At 43.1% G+C, this 22,500-nt stretch overlaps 1 protein-coding gene across 3 annotated transcripts; it reads left to right on the top strand.

Moving 5' to 3' along the window:
• Positions 1–851: 851 nt before the first annotated feature.
• LOC122265568 (uncharacterized) lies at positions 852–21,281 on the top strand. Of its 3 annotated transcripts, none has more exons than XM_043034940.2 (17): positions 852–1,044; positions 3,503–3,854; positions 4,132–4,377; positions 4,676–4,980; positions 6,673–6,803; positions 7,176–7,344; positions 7,472–7,572; positions 8,087–8,274; positions 8,422–8,691; positions 10,273–10,410; positions 10,516–10,773; positions 13,198–13,665; positions 14,398–14,481; positions 15,241–15,963; positions 16,857–17,020; positions 17,316–17,443; positions 17,793–21,281. In XM_043034940.2, the coding sequence occupies exons 2-17, from the start codon at positions 3,558–3,560 to the stop codon at positions 20,918–20,920; spliced, it is 6,798 nt and encodes a 2,265-aa protein (XP_042890874.2). In that variant the 5' UTR covers positions 852–1,044; positions 3,503–3,557; the 3' UTR covers positions 20,921–21,281. The 3 variants fall into 3 exon arrangements, with proteins under 3 accessions (XP_042890874.2, XP_042890876.2, XP_042890877.2); XM_043034942.2 differs by having other exon boundaries at positions 895–1,036; XM_043034943.2 differs by lacking the exon at positions 852–1,044 and adding an exon at positions 1,098–1,116.
• Positions 21,282–22,500: the final 1,219 nt, after the last annotated feature.

Here is a 22,500-nt window from a genome sequence, read left to right as displayed (position 1 = left end):
AACGGGAGGGAAGAGGAGCTGTATGAGGTCTCCTTCTCGCCTCGAAGTTGATTAAAAATTTTCTCCAAAAAAGACACGAACTGGGCTCCTTTTGGGAATCTCGACTACCCGACCGAGAATTTAATTTGTCGATTGGGATATTTTTTTCGCCTCGGCTTTTGTTATTTTTATTAGTGTGTCTTTTTAAGGGGGAGGATTGTTGGTATATTTGGCCCTTATTGGTTTCATGTATGGTTTCTTTGCCGATTTTATTCGTTTTGAGGTTAAGGAAATATGTGGTCTGGCCTTGTTTTATTTTTTGTAGTAATTTGTATCGTTGAATTTTCTAAATCTAGACTCTTTTAATTTGTGTAAGTTTTAATTAAAGATTCTCCTTCGTCTTATGGTTTGATATTTTGGAGCGATTTGCTACTCTTACTTAGAATATATATTAAATAAAACTTTTGTTTGTTTTCGGTTGGATAACTGAACGCCGTAGTCCACCATGACATCTCTGCCAATGACCGTATTCAACCTTTCGAAATTCTATTATAAAATACTAAACCGTCTTTAATCGTTCTCAAGATAATTTTATTATTATTGTTATGAGTTAAAAATACTTCTAAAAATTGCCAGTCACGTTCCATATGGAAATACTCGCGTAAAAAAATCTAAAAAATTCAAAAGACCCGCCGCCGCACAACTACCTTTAACCTCTCGCGACTCTCCTCCGCGGCGCAAAGTAATCCCCAATTCTGAAATAAAACCCAAGACCGATTATAAGCTTAATTAGCCACTCATCACTAAGTTCACTCTTAAATGAAGACTATAAATAAAAAATAATCCAACCCCGAGGCCTAAAAACAAAAGTCATACAAGAGCCTATCGCGGAGGAACCTGACCATCCAAAACAACTCTTCTCTCTCCTCGAAGCCACAAGTCCAAGGAAGAGACTATTTTAAGTCTATTTTCTCGATATTTTGGCCGATCCATGAGACACCCGAGACTCACAGAAGAACCTTTATAAAACCATCGCTCAGGTGGACGTCGGAAAATTGTAATTATGTGAGTTGTCGCGTGGGGTTTTGAGCGTGAAGGTTCTCTCTGAGGCTTACTATTCCTTTTACTCATGTTGAAGTTAGTAAACAAGAAACAGCTGATTGGCATGAATGAATGACGTAATAGGTGAATGAGTGACGTAATAGGTCAATGAGTGACGTAAGTGTGACTTGATAATAATGACTTCAGAGTGGCAGCTGACCGGGATGAATGAGTGACGTAAGAGTGACCTGGGAACCGCGTGCGAGGTCAAAGGTCATCCCAGGTCACACAGGAGTCGTAAGACTGACCCGGGGAGGAAGGTCAGATGTCTCCCATTCTGCCCTGCAAATTGGGCCTTCAGAACTTTCGATCACATTTTTTCACCTCTTTGAAAAAAATATATATTCGAAAATCGACCTCCAATAGACCCTTTCTCTCTAATCTCTCACTTAGAAACATGAAGAAAGACTTCCCTGAAAGTGCCACACTGGTTTCTTAAATTTCAATTGTTTATTTTTTAAGCTGGGGTGAAATGAATAAAAAGTTAGTCCTCAGAGTCCAGTGGGTTGTTGTTAAAGACTCCTTGATTATTATTTTGCACCTGTTGAAAGAAAGTAGAAACATGTTGAGAACATGTCCCCTTTAAAGGGTTGGAGTTTAATTAGTAACATGTTACTGTTAAGTGGAGGTAAAATTACAGAGAAAGTGTGTGACTGTTTGCCTGTAAATAGATAAATATAGAACTGAATATGTGTTTATTTGAATATATTTCCATGTTGATACATAGTAGTGTAAGATTGCATCACATGGAATATATCAACAAGTTTAGTATATAGTATATTATTTCTATTTGTAAAAAGACACTGAAGAGGAAGTAAATACAAAGGGAAAGGGAAGTGGATAGTGACACTAAGTGAAATTGTATTAAGATATATAACATTGAAGTGAGTATTGTTATCTTATCTAAAAATTGTTGAAGATATCTTAGAAATGTAATTGATGATATTTGTTGATACATCATTTTCTTGGTATTAAAGTATGCATGAAGATTTACAGTTCACAGACATATAGCGCATTGGTATTCATTTCTGTAATATATTTTGTTATATATATCTACATGTATGTATGTGTGCATGTATTCCTATATATGCATTTGCATTTGTATTTGTGAGTGATTGTATAATTCTATTTATTTCAAAAGCATCCTGACAAAGAGACCTACATATGTGATCTAGGTAATCATATAGGCTTTAGTTGAAAATCAGTAATTATTAACAAAAATGATGCTATCTTACAATCCTGCCCCAAAGTTCAGGGAGGTGGATCTCTCAACTTGCTACAGACATCTTGTGGAGTTCATGTTGCTGCGCTAAACATCTTATGATGTGATAGATTATTTTTTATTGGCAATTCTACTCCCATGTGATTGATGCGATATTTTTTATTGGCAATTCTACTCCCATGTGATTGATGCGATATTTTTTATTGGCAATTCTACTCCCATGTGATTGATGCGATATTTTTTATTGGCAATTCTACTCCCATGTGATTGATGCGATATTTTTTATTGGCAATTGTGATTGATGCGATATTTTATTGCAATTCTATTGATTGATGCGATATTTTTTATTGGCAATTCTACTCCCATGAGATTGATGCGATATTTTTTATTGGCAATTATTGATGCGATATTGAACAAAAAGCAGATTTTGAATGTGGATGTTTCATGGCAGCCGTAGTCCAATGTGAAGTAGGAACAAAAGCAGAGTTCACAGATTAAAATGTAGGAAACTACTCTAAGGGAAGGGTTAGGAGACCTGCACCATTAATTTGCATGGAAGTTTAAACTAGGAACTAGTTCCACAATTATCATATTAAAAGAAAAAATGGCTAAAGAACAGTATGCTTACTTAAAGTCTTCAAAAGTTGGTTTAAGAATTCACATTTTAAGCTGTAGAAATTTCATACAGATACGAATGGTATGTAATGTACTAATAGGGCTTACATTGTTTGACATTATGAAGATTGAAAGAAAAACACTGGTTTTGTGTGTGTGTTTGTGTGTGTTTTTCAAAGATTTGTTCTTTGTAAATGATTATTATAAGTGTTATTAGTCCTGATATACTTCCAACTTTTATCGTTTTTTTTACTATCAATATTGTCATCATTATCGTCAATAACCAATCAAAACATCATTATTATGAGTGTGTTTTATTAGTGAACAGTATCTGAATATTTCCATCAGAAAAATAAAGATAATGCAAATGTACGTGTGAGATGCACAGTTAATAAACCACCAGTGCGCCTGCTAGGTGTGTATGTACAATGTTAGATTTGTTCATTTCCTTGCATTTTTGAGGAATTCACTATATGATTATAATGATGGATGTCAGGGCTACGAAGTGTTCACACATGAGAAATGTAAAAATAGATTTATGAAGTTAGCCCACAGCACGAACCTACCCTTAAATTGGCTTTCCAGACACGCAGCACGAGGAGACCTGGGGAAACAGTGATGCAATGTGAACACAGGCAGTATGGGTGACACTGACCCAGGCCGGGGCTGTCCTCCTACGCTGCCGTCAGATGTGGAACGCACAGGCAACAACATCAACAACAACAACAATCAATCGGCAGGCAGGGGGGTCGCTCCCCATGCAGAACAGAATGGTGGAGGCGAACTCGGGAGGAAACAGCCTACCGCAGAGGACATAGGGGACACAGCATCCAGAACCTCAGAAGATTCAGCAGAGTCTCTGTCTTCCATGAACAGTCATGTGCCCTGGAGAGAAGGTCCAAAGCCCCAGAGCAAAGTGCAGCCATCTTACAGGATGGTGAGTATTTCACTTACCAGTGTATTGAGGAAGCTGTGATGTCTCAGGTTTTGACACTATAAACACTTTATATGAGGAGTGATTTTGCATTTGGAAATTATTGGTACCTTTATTATTTCTTTTCTCTTCTCTTCTTTTAATTTACAGTCTGTTATGGTTTTATCTTTTGATAATTAATTCTGGATATGTCATATGATTTGTAAAATACTTTGCAGAAATATGAAAGGCAATTGCCATAGATCAAACAAAATGTAATTCTTTCCCTGTACGTCTGAAGGTTGCTGACAATTCAAGACGAACCGATATCAGGAAAGAGTCTAGCCTGTGCAGTGATGACGAGATGGAGGAAGAGGTAGAAGAGGAGAACGAAAACATGAATGAGGAGGAGGAGGTAGATGCTGCGGAGGAGGAAGAAGAAATAGAGGAGGAGGAGGAGGAGGAGGAACTTGGATCGGAGGAGGAAGACCTGGAGGAAGGGAAACATGTGAGGGGGAAGATGGAATCTGAGAGCTTATTCTTGAGCGTAAGTTGAAAGAAGCTTCCATATTGGCTTTGCTTTCTATGTTTTTATTATCATCATACATTATTTCATGCTAGGATGTTTGATTGTGTATTTTATCAGATATTGTGTGTATACATGCATCTGGTTAAAATTTTGGAATGTTAAAGTTATTCTTCAGTATGTCTTCATTTTGGAAGTTTTGCCTTTGAATGGATTACATTTAAGTAAAAATGTAAATGATTAAAGCCACTGTTCCAACTGAGGGACCAATAGAAAACATAATTAGTGCAACTTACTTACATATGACTTAATTCTACAGAGAGATGAAGAGAAGTCATCCTTCGGCCTTTACTCAGGCATGAGTGACATCATCAGTGGCTCACCCCAGAGTTCAGCCCCAAGTCCAACCCCCTCTTCGTGCCCTTCAACTCCCTCCCTGACCCCAAACAAGAGCACAGTGGGAAGTGGAGGGTTATCAAGGCCAAATTCAACATTTGGCTCCAGCTTGGTGTACAAAGGTAGTGGAGGAGGTCTGCTCGTCCACCATCCGGTGACCCCAAAGAAAAGGGTTTTGACCAAGACCAAGACGGATCACCTCAGTGAAGAGCTCAATCTCGGATACAGGTACACAATTACAGTTCATATTTTTTTTCTTTCTTTCTTTGTGTTCTGTTGCTTAGTTCTTTTCTTTTACACTATGGTGTTTTCTCTTGACTATTTTAAATAATCAAAGAAAAGAAAATGAGGTTTGGTTCATTTACACTATATTGGACTTTTGATAATTGCTCAACTCAAGAATTAATTCTTTTTCCCTAGATGTGTAATGGCCAAGAGGTAGTGGTTCTTGTGGAATTTTATCTTTTCAGACTGGATATAGGCAAATCACAAATACTGTTATCCCTCACTGAAATCATTAAAGACAGGACACCTAAACCAATGGACGACCCAAAAGATGGGCTCACTAAGATTTAGTACCTATTTGTGAAGTCACATAATGCTATTTGGTTAGTTTGGTTATTGGTTACAGGCGTTAGCTCTCCATGTAGATACACAGTGCTCAGCTCTCTGTTTGATGCCTATCTTCTGGCAAGAAATTCAGCTGTCATGTACGTCTTGACACCTGTCAGTAGTGGGTCAATACCGATTCTTATAATGTTCATCCACATATGCTTTAGTGGCAGCCAGCATCTAATATCAAGTATCATGGTCCCAGAATATAGTGTAAGTTTCATTATTTTGTACTATTTACAATCACCTCACCAAATCCTCTGTCTGGTTGAAGTCTTTGAAGGTAGGAGCGAAACAGTGATGATTGTTGTGCTAGTCACACCACCATACAATTATATTTTATATTACATGCAGTTGACAAAACAGTTTGTTTCACAGAACATCGTGTGGATGTAAATGAGGGATACCTATTTGTGGCTAAAAGGAATGTGAGAGTTTGGACATCCACTTGTGGTAATATTCACTACCTGCCAAATAAAAATCCTTTGAAAGAAGGCACCATGCTAGCTCCTGCAAGCAAGGGAGTATGTGGTGTAAAATTGATTAAGGAGAATATTATATTAGGTGGTTAAATCATAAAGATTATAAATTAAAGCTTGTACTGAATGATAGCCTTGTTTTTTCAGTAAGCTTTAACCCGTTAACAACGGGTGACTAGATATCACGTGTAGTGGTTTTTGGGCCACACGCCAGGGGTGCGTTATTTTGTCCAGCCTGGCGTGCGCTGGCTCACGGCCAGCGTGGCCAAGAATCCCGACACGTTAGGCTTATGCGTTCAAATGTCCCAGAATTTCGGTCTTTTTAAGCTGAAATGGCCCCGTCAGGAACGGGTTAAAATGCACTGAAACATTGAAAAAAGGTTAAGAAGATATACTACACTTAATCAGATCATAGTTGGATCATCATTACATCTACACACTTATGCAACATCAGTGCAGTAACCTGGTCTTTCCAATTGCCCCTTTTTGTCAGAGCACTAGACACTGAGCTGGGCCTGGGCAACCCCTCACCTTAATTTGTAATATCTGCTTGGAGATACTGTTGGTCCAGGGAGACATATTTTTTGTCTACACTTATGAGATTGTAGTGTGCACCCTATTGATCTTTTAAGAATCTCAGTTACTTTTTTAGCTTTTTTATTCTTCAATGGTTTGGAATTCCATTTTCCTTTCATGTTGCACTAATAAAATTTAGAAAAGCAGAAAGGTAGAAATAAAAAAAAGGAATGAAAGCAAGGCTGAAAGACAAAAAGAGAACTAGTTTCTCCAAATAAGTTGCACAATTTAACCAAGCATGACAAACTTCCAGGATTCTGATGGAGCTGATGTCCGACTACCAGAAGGGGAGCAACGCACCCTTCATGGAGCCTATTGAGCTGGACACTGATAAGAACAAAGACTACCTGGAGGTCATCAAGAAACCCCTCTGGCTGAAGAAGAGTGAGTGGAAGTTGGGACTTCGGAATTGTTTTTTTCTCTTTTGTGAAGAGAGTGTTTGTGTAATATTACTTTTGTTGTAGATGGTTTGATGGAGTTAGAGATTGTACCTGAAGGGAAAGTGGACAGTATATAAAATGAGTGTAATTTATTAATTAGTCTTGGATGAGACTATAGATGTGATGTTTTATATTATAAGAAGAACCTTGTTATATTTCAGTCTAATATTTTAGCGCCATTACATTTATTTTTGTTTTTAATTTTTTACAATATCAGATTTTTATGGTTGTCATAGATAGTTATACAGTTAGGTTTAAAATTTCTACCAAAGAAGTAGTTTGACTAGTAGAAGCATTGATAATTTATTTATTACAGTCAAGGAACAACTTCTGGATGGGCAGTACAAAACAATCACAGAACTCATTGGAGATCTTCGATTAATGCTAGAGAATGCATACCGATATTACGGGCCAATCCACTCCATCTCGAAAAAGGGACTGCGTCTGGAGCACATGATGGAGCAGAAAATAGCTCTCCTTCCTAAGTACGTAATCAGTGTTTTGCACGTTGCAGACTCTGGGACTTTCATGCTATATATGCATATATCATGATTGTACATGTCAGTGTGTCTATATTACTTGATTTAATAAAAATTATCCTCTCTGCTACAGGGAAATCCGCGAACAATGCAGTTTGGAGAAGACTTCCGGCCAGCCACCAGAAGACATCACTCAAAAGCATCGCAATAAAAGAGCCAAGATCTCAGTCAATGGTGAGTGAAATTTCAGAATACCTAATGGGTATGAGTGCTAATGAATATTAACTTTTTCTTTCTTCCTTTCTTTCTTTCTTTCTTTCTTTTTTATTTTTTTTTTTTACATATAAATGTTTTTACAAGAATGTAGTCACACAGGAATCAATTAGTAGGCTTACCTAGCTATGTCTGCTTTCTCTTTTTCTTGAATTTTTTAAGAAGAAAGTTTCCATTTCTATCACTATTTTATCATCATTAATGTTATCATTGCTATCATTATTTTTATGGTAATATTGACCATGAAGGTAATAGAGATAAAAAAAAAAAAAAATAAAAAATAAAAAATAAAGGGTAAACAGGTGAGGTCTGGTAGACCTTCTAATTAATGCCTGGATGACTGAGCCTTTGTGGAGTGATTTTTGTGTAAAAATAAAAAAATGGGCTAATGTTACAGTATTTATATAACATATATCTTACACAGAATTAAACAAGTGCAAAAGACATATCCTCATCGTGTGAATTTCTCGATCAGGTGACAATTTCTTCTCATACGTCATGCATCGTGTCCGTGGGTGCAGGGTGCAGAGAGAAAAGGAACTGAAGAGGAGGAAGATGGAGGCCATGCGTCAGGCAAAGCGTGACCGGGAGCTAGAAGTCGTACAATGGGAAAAAGATCTATTGAAGGAGCCTCTCCATTCGCAGATGAGGGCTATGTGGGAGGTAAAGCAAGGTCTTTTTGTGTGTTTGTGTGTTATTATTGAGATTATCCTCCATAAAATTTTATATTGTACCAGTATGTAAACTTTTTTTTCTGCTTTTTCCCAAAACCAAGCACTTATATTTTGCCTCTGCTTTTTTTTTTTTCAGCTACCACAAATCGGCCACTTCATATACCTCACTCTGAACACCCTAAACATCTACGAAGTCCCACAGTACGAGCTTGAAAGGATGCTGCTGATGCCCCGTGCCTCCAGAACGCTGGCCATGCTCCTGACCTCCCTTCTCTCATCGCCACAGCAGAGACAGAAGCTCAATGAAAAACCTTACATGCCCTACAAGGTCTGGGCCCGGAAGCTGGCTCACAAGACCCTCCTGTGGTACAGGTGCTTCTCTCGGGAGAACCAGAATTCCCAGAAGGTAAGCCTATCTCTGATTATTTAAGACAACCTCTTCCTCCACCTTCCTCCACCACTATCAACACCACCACCACACCACCACCACAACCACAATCATCACCACCAATACCAACACTACCACAACCACAATCATCACCACCAATACCAACACCACCACTTCACCACCACCACACCAACACCACTACCACCACACCAACACCACTGCCACCACACCACCTCCTCCTCCTCTTCCTCCTCCTCCTCCTCCTCCTTCACCTCCTCCTCCTCTCTCCCTCCCCCCTCCTCCTCACCACTCCTCTCACCTCCTCCTCTCCACCTCCTCCCTTCTCCTCACCTCCTCACCTCCTCACCTCTTCACCTCCTCCTCCACCTCCTCCTCCTCCTTCTCCTCCACCTCCTCCTCCTCCTCCTCCTCCTTCTCCTTCACCACTTCATCTTCCACCTCCTTCACATTCTCCACCTCCTTCGCCTTCTCCTTCACCTTCTCCTCCACCTTCACCTCCACCTCTTCCACCACCTCCTCCTCCACCTCCTTCATTTTTTTCCTTCACCTCCTTCACCTTCTCCTCCACCTCCTTCACTTTCTCCACCTCCTTCACCTTCTCCTCCACCTCCTTCACTTTCTCCTCCACCTTCACCTTCTCCTCCACCTCCTTCACCTTCTCCTCCACCTCCTTCACCTTCTCCTCCACCTCCTTCACTTCCTTCTTCACCTTCTCCTCCACCTCCTTCACCTTCTCCTCCACCTCCTTCACCTTCTCCTCCACCTCCTTCACCTTCTCCTCCACCTCCTTCACTTTCTCCTCCACCCCCTTCACCTTCTCCTCCACCTCCACCTCCTTCACTTCCTCCTTCACCTTCTCCTCCTTCACTTCCTCCTTCACCTTCTCCTCCACCTCCTTCACCTTCTCCTCCACCACCTTCATCTCTCTTCTCCTCTTCCTCTTTTTCCTTCCCTTCCTCCTCTTCTCCTTATTTTTCCTTTTTTCCACCCTTTTGCCTCCCTCTCTTACTCCCTTTTAACCTCATTGTGGTTTTTGTTCTTTAATTACAAGTGAGTTTTTTATCAGAATTATTTTCTCTTCCCATTTGTTCCTGTTTTATGGATAGAGATTAATTATTTTGCCAAATTTGTGATAAAGAATGTGTGTATATGAATATATTTATATATATTATATATATATATATATATATATATATTTATATATATTATATATATATATTTATATATATATATTATATATATATATATATATATATATATATATATATATATATATATATTATATATATATATATATATATATATACATATATATATATATATATATATATACATATATTATATAATATATATATATATATATACATATATATATATATATAATATATTATATATATATATATATATATATATATATACATATATATATAATATATTATATATATATAATATATATATATATTATATGTATATATATATATATATATATATATATATATATATATATATATATATATATAAATGTATATGTATATATATATATATGTATGTATATAAAACATGGCATCTTCCTCACAGGTTTTTGACCAAATGGGCATCGAGCCACAGTTTTGGAACATATGTGGGCCTACAAACCCCTTTGAGCACCAACTGTTCCATGAGATGACCTACCACCAGCGAGTTTGGCTCCTCAAGTCCCTCTGTGACTTTCTGCTTGTAAGTTGAATTGTTCATTTTTTGATGTGATATGTAGATATATATATTTTTTATTATTATTTTGATATGTTATTTATAATTTACCTCCCCTAACCCCGCAAACAGCACAACCACAAAACAGTGCAGGAAGTTATTGCTGAGCACACAGAGGCAGACCAGCGCGAGTACCACTTGGGCCACGACCGGGACGGCAATGAGTACCTGCATTTCCCCCAATTCTGTGGCCAAGACCTCAGGATCTACCGGCGGGCACAGGTGCCCTCCCCGGAGATTAGTGTGGAAGAGGAGGAGCATGAGGAGGGAAGCATCTTGCCCATCGAAAAAGTCCGGGAGTTCAAGAAGAGGATGAAGAGGATCAGGAGTGTGAGTAGAAGGAGAGGAAGGGAACCAGAGGAGAAATGAGGAAGGGGAGGGAAGGAATGAGAAAAGAGAGATTTCCTGGGGTGGTTGTCGTTGCATGTCAGGACTGCAAGGAGGGACATAACGCATGGGGGAAATTTTAGGAGGGAGAAAAGAAACTTTTGAGAGAAGATTGTAGTTTGAGATTTTTATAAGGGAAAAATGATGAGAATTTGGCAATAGAAGTATGGGTAAGGTATCTAGTTTTACAAATAATGTTAAGATATGTGTGTTTTCTGCTATTTTCTAGACTGATGGATGAAATATGAACTTAAATATGATATATTACCAAAGTGATTCTAAATAGCATTTGGTGTAGGTCATCATAACTGAGAGAATAACTTGTAATTTCAGTAACAAAAAAAAAAATATAGTACAAAAGTGATCCAGTCATGAAAACACCTGTCATGGAAGGGTTAACAAATCCAAATTTCAAGGAAACCCTGAGAGTTCAAATGTCTTCATTTGAGTCTGACATTTTCACTCGCTTGGTTCATTAGGCACAGTCACTCAGCCCTGTGGCTCTAAGCATAAATAACAGGTGGAAGATAAGAAATGCAAGACAGTGCTGGAGCCTCATTACACACTTTCAGATATTTTATTTCCTGCCTAGACAGTTCTGCATGTTTACAAAGCTCCAAAATGTGATATTATATCTGGCCTGTAATAAAGCAAGCGTCTACAGCTTCTGAGGTATTTCTCGAGGCGTGAGGCTGCACTGATCCTTGTGGAGTGATTTTCACACACCCCATTTCAAGGGGTGACTAAATGAGGTTTTGTAATTTTGTCATTTCATTTGAGAAAGTCAAGAAAAATTTTCCAGTGAAAGTTCATGATGTGACAGGATGTCTTCTGTCGTGTTGGAAATATTACGATGTCATGATATAACGTCATCCATCAAAAATGGGTTGAAGCTTGTAATATGTTGGGAGACATGCCACAGAAGGTTTGATGACATTAACCACCTGGAACTGATGTGTATGATTGAAACTTGAATATGTGAGGTGGATAGAGAGAGGGAAGGTCAGTGTGGATAGTTTGGATTTTTTCTCTCTTTTTTTTTCCTATATAGTTTTTTCTTTCTTTCTTTCTTTCTTTCTTTCTTCAATTTACTTTCAGTTATATATAAACCTTCTCCAAATTTTGTGAAGTGCAAGTTTCAGGATTGATATAGGAAAAAGAAAAAAAAAAGTGTTTTAACTTTTCTGAGACGACCCACACCATAACCCCTTCACTACGGCCAGTAGAAAACACACCCCCATGCTGAATCTGGGATGTCGGTGTGCGCCAAATTTTAAACGTCGCTATTGAATATAACATTTTTTAAGCCAAAACTCGAACATAATCATCATGTACTATATATCAAATAAATGGATAATCAACCTCTTCCCCCTGTGCATGTGACAAGTTATTTACATGGTTGGGAGGAGGGTGAGATGTGACCTTTGTGAGAGACCTCAGTGACTTGGATGACAAAAGAAAACGGTTGAAATAGTATGGTACACTAATCATAACAAGTTTTATTTTTGCATAATGTTCCATAAAGAAATAATAAAATTATTGCTTGTAGGGTATATCCGTACCTCTCCCGGTATAAGCGAATCACACTCTTATGTAATAATAATAAAAGTCAAGTAAGCCATCGTATCATATACGAACTATATACTGAAAGATCTTGTACAGTATCTGGAAGAAAAAAACACTAATGCTAACACAACTCGGCCACGACGCAGTATGTGCGTCCTCAGATACGTCACGAGGGCTGCGATGACGCAGTATACGCGTCCTCGTGTTGAAGGGGTTAACATGTTAATGCCGGGTGATTGTGATATCACGTCAGGTGGTGGCAGCACTTGCCTCTTTAGATGCGATATCATGGCTTTTCATATGGCCAGCACACCGGATGATTGTGCACACAGCAGTTGGCAGCAGCTAGAGTGGGTGAATAGCCCAAGGTGTTAGGCCTGTGTACTTGAAATACCCCAGCGTTAAGGCCTGGTGGAACCAAAAATACCCAGCTGTTATTGGGTTAAGATGGTATTTTTTCTATTATTTTCTAGACTTAAGGTATAATATACAAGTGTTTATATGATACATCAGCAAAGTAATAGTAATTAGTATTTGGTTTGATGCATTGGGCACACAACTAAAGAATTACCTGGCTTGTATTTTGAACAAAAAATGTTATGGGAAAGTGAGGCAACCCAACAAAAATGCCAGCAGCAGAATGGTTAAAATTTTAATATTCCCAGTCTCAAAAATTGCAAAAGCCAGTTGCTGTCTTGATGATGCAGGATATCCTCAGATTTGCTTTGGTTCTGGATTTACTTTTGATCTTTGCAATCCTTATTTTAGCTCTAGCCTAATGTTGATGCTCCATCTCCCTAGAAATACGAGGAAGAGGCTGAGTGGGAGGGATCCAGAGGGAAGAAGAGAAAACGGAAAAGAGGGCGCAACAGAGAGGTGGACCCAGAGGAGGAGGTCAGTGTCCACAATCGCAGCCGGCCAGGTAACCTCCGACAGAGACCAAGAGCGAGGTACAAGGACCAGTATGAAGACCTGGGCCTCTCGTCAGATGAAGAGCCTCCTCGGCCCAAGTTCAAGGGAAGAAGGGCCAGAGCATGCATTGCAGACTCATCCAGTGAGAGTGAGGATGAGAAAGAGGAGAAAAAAGAAAAGGAAAAGGAAAAGGAGAAGGAGAAGGAGAATAACGGGACAGAAACCCCTCCAGTGACGGCAGCAGTGGCAGAGGAAACTGGTGAGGAGACGGCTGCCAACAGTCCAGCCCCACCACAGCAGGAAGGCTTGACAAGAGCACAGCAGAAGAACCCCAGAACAAGACGAGGAGGCAAGAAGGTAAACAGCACATCTGTGGACTTCAGTATTTTGGTGTGATTATCCTAGGCAATAATATGTTTCCAGAGTAACAGATGTAGAAAATAGTGTAGTACTTGAATATACAGCATAGTCTTGAACTTTCATTTCACATTATCTGCTGAATTCTTGGCAGCTGAAAGCTTTTCCAAACAAGAAACAGTTTTAATTGCCAAACATGCATTTTTATTATATGTTTGATTTCAGTGTGCCTATCTCAGGGTTAAGTAGTTTAGTTTTCATGAACAGTTTTTATCCCATAAGCTCAAAAGGAAAAGAAATACTCAAATTTTTCATAAAAAGCAGGAATAAAACACAGGCCTCTTTTGCTGAATCTGAAACAACATTTGTTGGCTCCTGGAATGCTTTTGGTGTATTTTTCGTCATGGATCTTGTATTTGTTTTTCTTTGTATGACTTTCAATAATATGTTTTGTTGGTTTGTATCCTAAATGATAACAAAGCTTTTGCTTTTTAAAAACTCTTGTGTGCATATATATATAAACTGATTAAGGAGATGAAAACCTATTAGGAGTCATATTACGTCCAAGACCATGCAAGTGACCTTTCCTGCATTTTGTGGGTAGCATTTAATATATCTTTTGCACTCTCTCACGTCTGTTAAAGGTAAGGACGAAGAGAATAATGATTCTCTCTCTTTTTAGCCATTAATTTTCCCCTTCACTGAGTAATGGAAGATAATGTTGTTTTGCAGAAACCAACCTGTGAGATATGTGGTAAAACATTCCAAAACATTGCAGCTCTGAAAGGGCACAGAGCTGTCCATACAAAGGAGAAGGTTAGTATCATATGACAACTTCTAGACAGGCATGTAGTTTAGGTTATCACTGAGGACAATATATTCTCTCTCTCTCTCTCTCTCTCTCTCTCTCTCTCTCTCTCTCTTTTCTATCTCTTTTTTTTTTTTTAGATTTTTTGAACAGCTAGAATAGAAGCAGTTTCTGATGACCATCTAATTCCAAAAATCATTCTGGTAACTATTTTTCTTCCTCCTTCATCCTGTTTTATTCTCTTTACAATAAGATTTGAACCTTGTTTCAGTAGTACCAGAGTTTCCAGCTAAACTCTATTATAGAAACTCATATTAATAGCAACATTGTGTGACTGCCAGTTTACCTGTGTAACCCAATAACTGCACAATTAGTTTCTATCGGTTACCCTCCCATTTAATGGTGGATGACAGGGACTTGCTACCCTTGCCACATGGGGCTGTAAATTTCCTCCCATTTCCACTTTGCATACCACTGCTGTTGCTTGAATCATTAGCGGTTAGCTTTCATTTTGCATGGGAGCAATGTGCCCATGTCAAAGAAGCTTTCCCGTCATATCTATATTACCCCTAAATGCAAAAGAAAAGAGAAATTTGCACTCATCAGGCACAGATTAAGCATGTTAGTCTCAAGAGCTTATTCTAACATTTTCATTTCATTAATATTATCATCATTATTATTAGAATATCTAGAATTTATTTTGATCATGGATATTTCATATTAAATGCCCACTAATTAACTCAAAAAAAATTGCTTTCAAACTACAGCAGAGACTGGCACTCGGCCTCAACGACATTCCTAACTCAAACAAGACTAGTGTGGAGAGGACCGGTGACTCATCCTCAGACAAGCAAGATGCAGAGTGCAACAGCACCTTACTTCAGAATGGAGAGTGCGATCCCGAGGAGAACTCCGATAGAGAAAACAGAATGAAAGATCTGACCAGAGAATCTCTTTTGAACGGAAAGATTAAAGAGGAAGACCCAGAAGATGTGGACGGCAGGGAGGACACAAAGGTTCCGAGGTTGAGCACCAAGGTTGAGCCCAAAACCGAAGTGAAGGACGAGGAGATGGCCGTAAAGGAGGAGAAGGACAGCGACGAGGAGATGACCGTTAAGGAAGAGAAGGTCAGCGAGGAAGAGGCAGGGAGCGAGAAGTGGGAGTGCAACGGGGCGACGAAGGCCGAGGACGACTCAACGGCCAACGAAGAGGACGGCAAGACCAGAACCAAAAACCGCCCCCCTGTGTACAACCCCTCAGAGTACCTCCCCCGTCTGGAGGACTTTGAGCTAGTGGTCGCCTCAGTTGAACAGCTCAGGGCCCTCATCAAGAAGTTTGGCGATCTGCCAGAGAATGCTGGAGGGGCAGCAAGCACAAAAGAGACCAAGGAGCAGAAGGAGGCCAAAGAAGAGGAGGGGGAGAAAGACGGGGAGGAGGAGGAAGAGGAACAAGTGGACAAGGAAAAGGAAGGGAACACAAAGAAAACTAAGGTGAGAATTTGGCTGATATGCAGTGTCTCTCTCTCTCTTTCTCTTTCTCTTCCTCTCTCTCTCTTTCTCTTCCTCTCTCTTCCTCTCTCTTCCTCTCTTTTTCTCTCTCTCTCTTTTTCTCTCTCTCTCTTTCTTCCTCTCTCTCTATCTCCCTCCCTCCCTTTCTCTCTATCTCCCTCCCTCCCTTTCTCTCTATCTCCCTCCCTCCCTTTCTCTCTATCTCCCTCCCTCCCTTTCTTTCTCTCCCTCCCTTCCTTTCTCTCTTTCCCTCCCTCCCTCCCTTTCTCTCTTTTCCTCCCTCCCTCGCTCCCTCCCTTTCTCTCTTTCCCTCCCTCCCTCCCTCCCTCCCTTTCTCTCTTTCCCTCCCTCCCTCCCTTTCTCTCTTTCCCTCCATCCCTCCCTCCCTTTCTCTCTCTCTCCCTCTCCCTCTCCCTCTCCTTCTCTCTAATAGTTTTCCTGATGCCAGTTGCCATGTATCATAGACAAAAATTAAATGCAAAATACAGGAGTAGACAGGTACTGTGAGGCCCATATTTTTGTAATTCTTAAAATATTTTTTAATGCTGGTGCTTAACCCATACATGGTGAGCAATTATGATCATTTTGTCTTCTACATCATATTTTCCACCAGTTGTCCTCATCATTATTGCTAATCATTATCCTTTTCTTACACAACCCTAACTGCATTTTTCTATCACCTGTCATCATCATTTTTGCCAATCATCATCATCAGCAGCTTCACCTCCTTGAATTGTTCAAAATCCAAAATGCAAGACCAGATCATACCCAGCCACTCAATCAGAAGTCACCCTAGATTGAAAGCCACCCCAAGCATCTGTTGTTACCTGCCTCTGTTGATAAAAAGCCCTTTAACCAGTGTCTTCCCTAAACAGGAGGACACGCGCCCCCAAGGAAAGCGTCCCCTATGTGAGGTGAAGCTCCACCGTGCCCTCTGCAACCTGCTCAGTGAGCTCAGTCCCTGGGAATCCAAACTGCTGGCCGCCAACAAGAGAATGCGCACCAAGATGAGGCATGAATGGACTGACTACCAAAAGAGGTGGGGAGTTTGTGGCCTGTGTAAGACTCTGACTCATAGCTGAGTGATATGGTGTCAGGAACCCAACATTATAATTGTGGACTGTGCATTTCATAGGTTTTGTGTGTGTGTGTGTGTGTGTGTGTGTGTGTGTGTGTGTGTGTGTGTGTGTGTGTGTGTGTGTGTGTGTGTGTGTGTGTGTGTGTGTGTGTGTGAGGGTGAGAGTGAGACCGAGACCATAAAAGAATAATTGCATGAATGACATTACCTGTAATGCTAAAGCAGAGACTGACTAATCCCCTGGCTGTCCTTTCAGAGATGAGAACTACGTGGATCCGGCTGAGGAGGCGTGGGCAAGTGACCCTGAACCAGAGCCTGAGCCTCCCCCGCCACCACCCCAAGAGTCCTCCTCGTCCTCATCGTCCAGTGAGGAATCCCTAGATGGTGAGAACACTAGATTTTGCTCTTCTTGGGTGCAACCCTGTCAATGGATGGTGGACTATACATCATTAACCCACTCACAACGGGGACATTCCAGCCTTGCATGTCACAATGCCAGAGCTTTCGAACGCTTAGGCTTAAATCAATTAAATGATTGGCACCATATGGTGCCACCGGGCCCTTGAATGAGTGGTACTGTAGTGTACCACCCGTCCAGAGAGGGTTGATATCAGTTTTCAGTGCTTCATCAGCCATTTTACTTGTGTGAGGGTAGTGTTGCCTGTTTACAAGAATGAGTCCCCATTTTCACTTTGGTTTAAATCCTTAGCCTGATTGTCTTTTGTCCTCACAGAGGAAGGGAATCCCAAGCGCAAGTTGCGGAAGCGGCGGGCGAAGCAGCAGGCAGCATCACTGATCATGGAGAACACGGCACCGACTCCGGAGGTGGCCAGCGTCGCCACACCAGAGGAGACCTCAGATGGCTATGCCGTCTCGTCGAGGGGCCGCGTTCGCAAGGTCAAGAAGATGATCAACTATGATGGGCTTGACTTTGAGAAGCTGGCAATGCAGGCTTCGCTGGAGGCTGAGCAGGAGAGAGTGAGGAAGAAGAGGAAGAGGGAGGAGGAGGAGAAGGAGCGGGAGGAGCAGGAGAACAGCAACAGCAGCAACAGCAGTCACCAGCCCACGTCAGGGGTGCGGCGCTACCTCATGTCGCAGACAGGGCGGCTGATGGGCTACATTGACAACGAGGGGCAGGTGCACTCTGGCAGTTCGGTGAAGGACGTCAAGGGTGACAGAGGAGTAGACATATCATCGGTGAGGAACCTGGCCAGCCAGCTCGTCTCGGGGGCCAAAAAGGACGCCACGCACACTCCTCTGAAAGCAGGTGTCAACACGCCCAACGAAACAGTTCAGAACTCAAGCCTGAAGCCGGGTGTTCCCACGGTGGTAGTGGCAGCCATAAACAACCAGGGGTCGCCGGTGTATGTGCGAGTGGTGGGCGAGCAAGCACTGCAGCTGGTTAAGTACATGCGCCCCAGCACCAAGGGTCCTGTGTCCCAGATCAAACTGCAGCACCACGGCCAGACCTACACTGTCAACACCAATGCTCACATGATCACACACAACATTCCAGGCATGCCAGATGGGGAGGCGGCCGAGAAGCCCAGCCCTGGCACCACTCAGTCTGGTAACAGTGCCGTCCCACCTACCTCAGCTCTGACTCAGCCGAGGCCTGCCACCGCCCTCCAGGCTCTCTCTACCAGCACCTCGCCCTCTGGCCCGCGCGTGGCCCCCGTGTCCAACATGGTGACCTCGGCACCCAACCCTCCCAACACACTCGCCCTGGCCTACCGGGGAGTGTCAAAGCCCACCAGGCCACTCACCATATCCACACCCAGTCGACCCACGGGCACACTGGTGCCTGGCGCGGTGCCACTACAGAATCCCAACCACCAGCCAACCCTTGCCACAACAAGGCTAGTGTCGGCTTCACCCTCAGTGGTGTCATCAGTGGTGCCGCCCACGGTGAGGAACAACGCCAGTCTTGCTTCGTCCACCCATAATGTTATGACTGTCAGTCAGCAGGTCAGTAGACAGCCAGCACCCACAGTAATTGCCTCCTCCCCTAGACCAACCGGAACACAAGTGGTTAACAGAATAGCTGTGTCGTCTGGCATGGCTCACAGCAATCTCGGTGCTAGTCCACATCAGCCTGGTACACAGGTAGTAGTACAGCAGCAACAGCAGCAACCCCAGACAGTAGGACAGCAGCAGCCACAGCAGCAGCAACAGCAGCAGCAGCAACAGCAGCAGCAACAGCAGCAGCAGGCTGTGGTCCAGACCCCAGCACCAGTATCTCTTGCCAGCTCACAGCCCCTTGGGCAGGCAGTGACAGTCACTAGCATGGCAGTGCCTGGTGCTGGGGGTCAAGTACAACTCAAGCTGGAGTCCGAGTCATTGGCCCAGCTGATGCAGCGCACTGGTAGCAAGATTGTAGCCTTGCCAAATGGCCGAGGAGGCTATACCCTCTCCCTCACCCCTGGAGCTGTTACCCCTGGTCAGGCAGGCCAGAAGACACAGCAAACCCAGATAGCTGCCAACACTGCAGCCAAGGTACAGGTCGTGTCCTGCACGGCGCCTATCCTCCAGGAGGCCTCTCCGCCCCCAGAACCGCAGCAGCAGCAGCAGCAGCAACAGCAAGTGATCCAGCAACAGGCCCACATCATCTCACCACAAGGAGTGTCCAGAACAGCAACAGTGGTCCACCCAGGCATGGCCGCCGTGCCCCGGGCAGCTGGCGTAGTGCAACAGCAGGTGGTTAGACAGGTGGTACCAGTGACCCAAACCCATGTGCTGAAGGACGCGGGTGCAGCCACACAAGTGGTAGCATCGAGTGGGACACAGCAGCAGACGGTGTACCAGCGAGTAGGTGTGCCTCAGCGGGTGTACAACCAGCTGGTGACGGCCACCTCCAGCGCCCCCGCCACCACCACCGTGCCGGCCTCGCAGCATGCCCTCGCTACCACGGTCGTCAGTGCAAACCAGCAGGTGCAGGGGGCCCTCCAGCATGCAGTGGTCCAGAAAGCCACTGCCGGGGGCACTCCGCAGACGGTCAGCTTCCAGGCCACGTCACCAGGGGGCCAGCAGCAGCAGTATGTGGTGCAGCAGCGCGTGGTTCCCAGTAGCCAGGTGACCACGCAAGCGACGCCGGCAGTGGTTCAACAGGGCGGGGCAACCACGACCTTCAAGCCCATGGTTATCAGTCAGGGCGTCCAGCAGGGAGGCCAGCAGGTGGTGCGGGTTGCCCATACCCCTGTCATACAGCAGCAGCAACAGCAGCAGCAGGTCGTGAGGCTACAGCACGCGTCACCTACGAACACAACGCAAAAGTTGGTTCAGATAGTACAGCCAGGAGGCGGAAGGCAGGTGGTTCAGATGGTGCAGCAAGTGGTTGCTACGCAAGCACAGGCCACAGCGGGTCACCAGGGCCTCATCTACGTGCAAGGATCGGGTCAGGTCATACAACAGCAACCTAAAACGTCAATAGGGACCATCCAGCAGAGTATCGCACAGCCGCAGCAACAGCAGGTGGTGGTGGGTCAGGTGGCACAGCAGCAGATTTTGCAGCAGCAGCAACAACAGCAGGTGGCAGTGCAACCACAACCGCAAATAGTACAACAGCAGCAAATTCTGCGACACCAACCACAAGCCACACATCAGGTGACTCAGCAACAGCAGGCTGTGGTCCAGCAGCAGCAAACCGTAGTGCAGCAGCAACAACCAGTACCACAGCAGCAGCAGCAACAGCAGCAACAAACACAGCCCCAGGTACAGCAAGGCCGACTAGTGTTAGTGAGAACAAATCAAGGAGAGCAGGTGGGGCTGCAGCACGCGGACGGAAGGGTGTCGCTCTTGACCCAGGAGCAGCTCCAGGCTGTCATTCGGAACGGCTCGAACAAGGCCGCCCAACAAACGTGAGGGGAGCCCGCGGGTGGGACGAACAGTAGAGAGACAAAGAGTGAGTTTGCTCTAGTGATATCATAACCTGACAGCCGGTGTTGAAACAGGAGAGACCATGCCGGAGTTTTCTTTTTTGTTTTGTTTTGACGAGGTGAAATTGTCGTGTTTATTACAATAGTGCGTTTGTGTACCGTATTGTGTGAGTGTACTTGTGCAGATGTGAAAGGCTCCGGCTAATGAGATAGACTCGTGTTCCCCAAGGTATGAATTTGTCACAGGAAGAGGAAAAATCACACATTGACATTGTATGTATATTATTTTATTCTGAAATGGCCTTCTGTTGTAGTAGACGTCTTTTACAATTAAACTAAAAATCATTTGTATGCTTACACCATTCCACCTCCCATAGCACCAGAACGGCCAGATGCTGCTGGATCTTCGGACGAGAGGAAAGTTCAAGGCAGGTTTTCTGAACACTCGCCCGCCCACCACTCTTTCCACCTCTCACTGTTGCGACTTTAACCTTTTGTCGCGAAAGTAGGAAGGAGTCTGTAGTGAGGGTCGCCAGTGAGTGAGAACTCGAGTGATTAAACGAAAAGACGCAAGTGTAGTTCTGGACTCACTTCAGCCCATATGTTTAGGTCTGGACTCACTTCAGCCCATATGTTTAGGTCTGGACTCACACTGCAATCCATGTAGTATTCCCGACATATCCCATTTCATCCTACTGCTCGCCGTGAACGAATATTGAGGGGGAACGTAGAGAGCGAACTTTATATTTATACTTATTTATTTAATTTATATTTGTTTTCCTCTCACGCAACCACTGCGGTAGGAAAAGAGAGAGAGGGGAGGGGGTTCTAAGCTCCTGTGACACCAACTCGTGCATTAGCAGCATCAGCGCCGTCTTCGGGCAGAGCGATCACCCCTTGCATGTGTGTGTCAGACTTCCACTGAAGACAATAACGATAAAAAGGCAAAGCAATTGTTGTGATTGCACCATTACTGTAAAGGTAATTTACTTCACGAATTAAGGTCACAAGGTCCAGGTAGACGGAGGAAGGGTTTCGAACCACAGTATCACTGCAATACACCAATTTTTACAGCATGTCAGCCATCATTCCATCCATTACAGAGCATTGTACAAGTTACTTTGGATTATTTTCAGTCGATGTTAAAATTGCAACGGATAAGCTGGGTCTGGGACCAGGAGAAACGCAAGTGGTTAATATTTTTATAAAATCGTCTACATTCGCAGTGACAAGTTTTGCCCCAAGGGAATGCTTCAGGAATAGGAATGGATGAATAAATTAATCATGTGGTTGTATTTGTTCCTGGTTCCGCTGGCAGTCGACCGATATGCTGTACTTCGATGTCAGCACACGGCCGTTCGCAGGCTGGGACGGGACGAAGGCAGGAAGGAAATCGCGCCTCCGTGTTTGGGGGCGTCCAGGCGCACGGATTCTCTCGGGGCTCTCCTTCTCTGCCCTTCTCTGCCCTTCTCCTCATTCCTCTTCATTTCTCGTCTTGGCTCTTTTCTTCATTTATATATGGGATATATATGTATTATACATATAGTATGTAATATATGTATAATT

Source organism: Penaeus japonicus, unplaced genomic scaffold, assembly GCF_977035675.1.
Source record: "Penaeus japonicus unplaced genomic scaffold, GWHDUDI00000001_assembly GWHDUDI00000032, whole genome shotgun sequence".
Classification (NCBI taxonomy): Eukaryota; Metazoa; Arthropoda; class Malacostraca; order Decapoda; family Penaeidae; genus Penaeus; species Penaeus japonicus.
The sequence above is the reverse complement of the archived record's forward strand: the minus strand, read 5'-3'. Positions and strand labels throughout refer to the sequence as shown.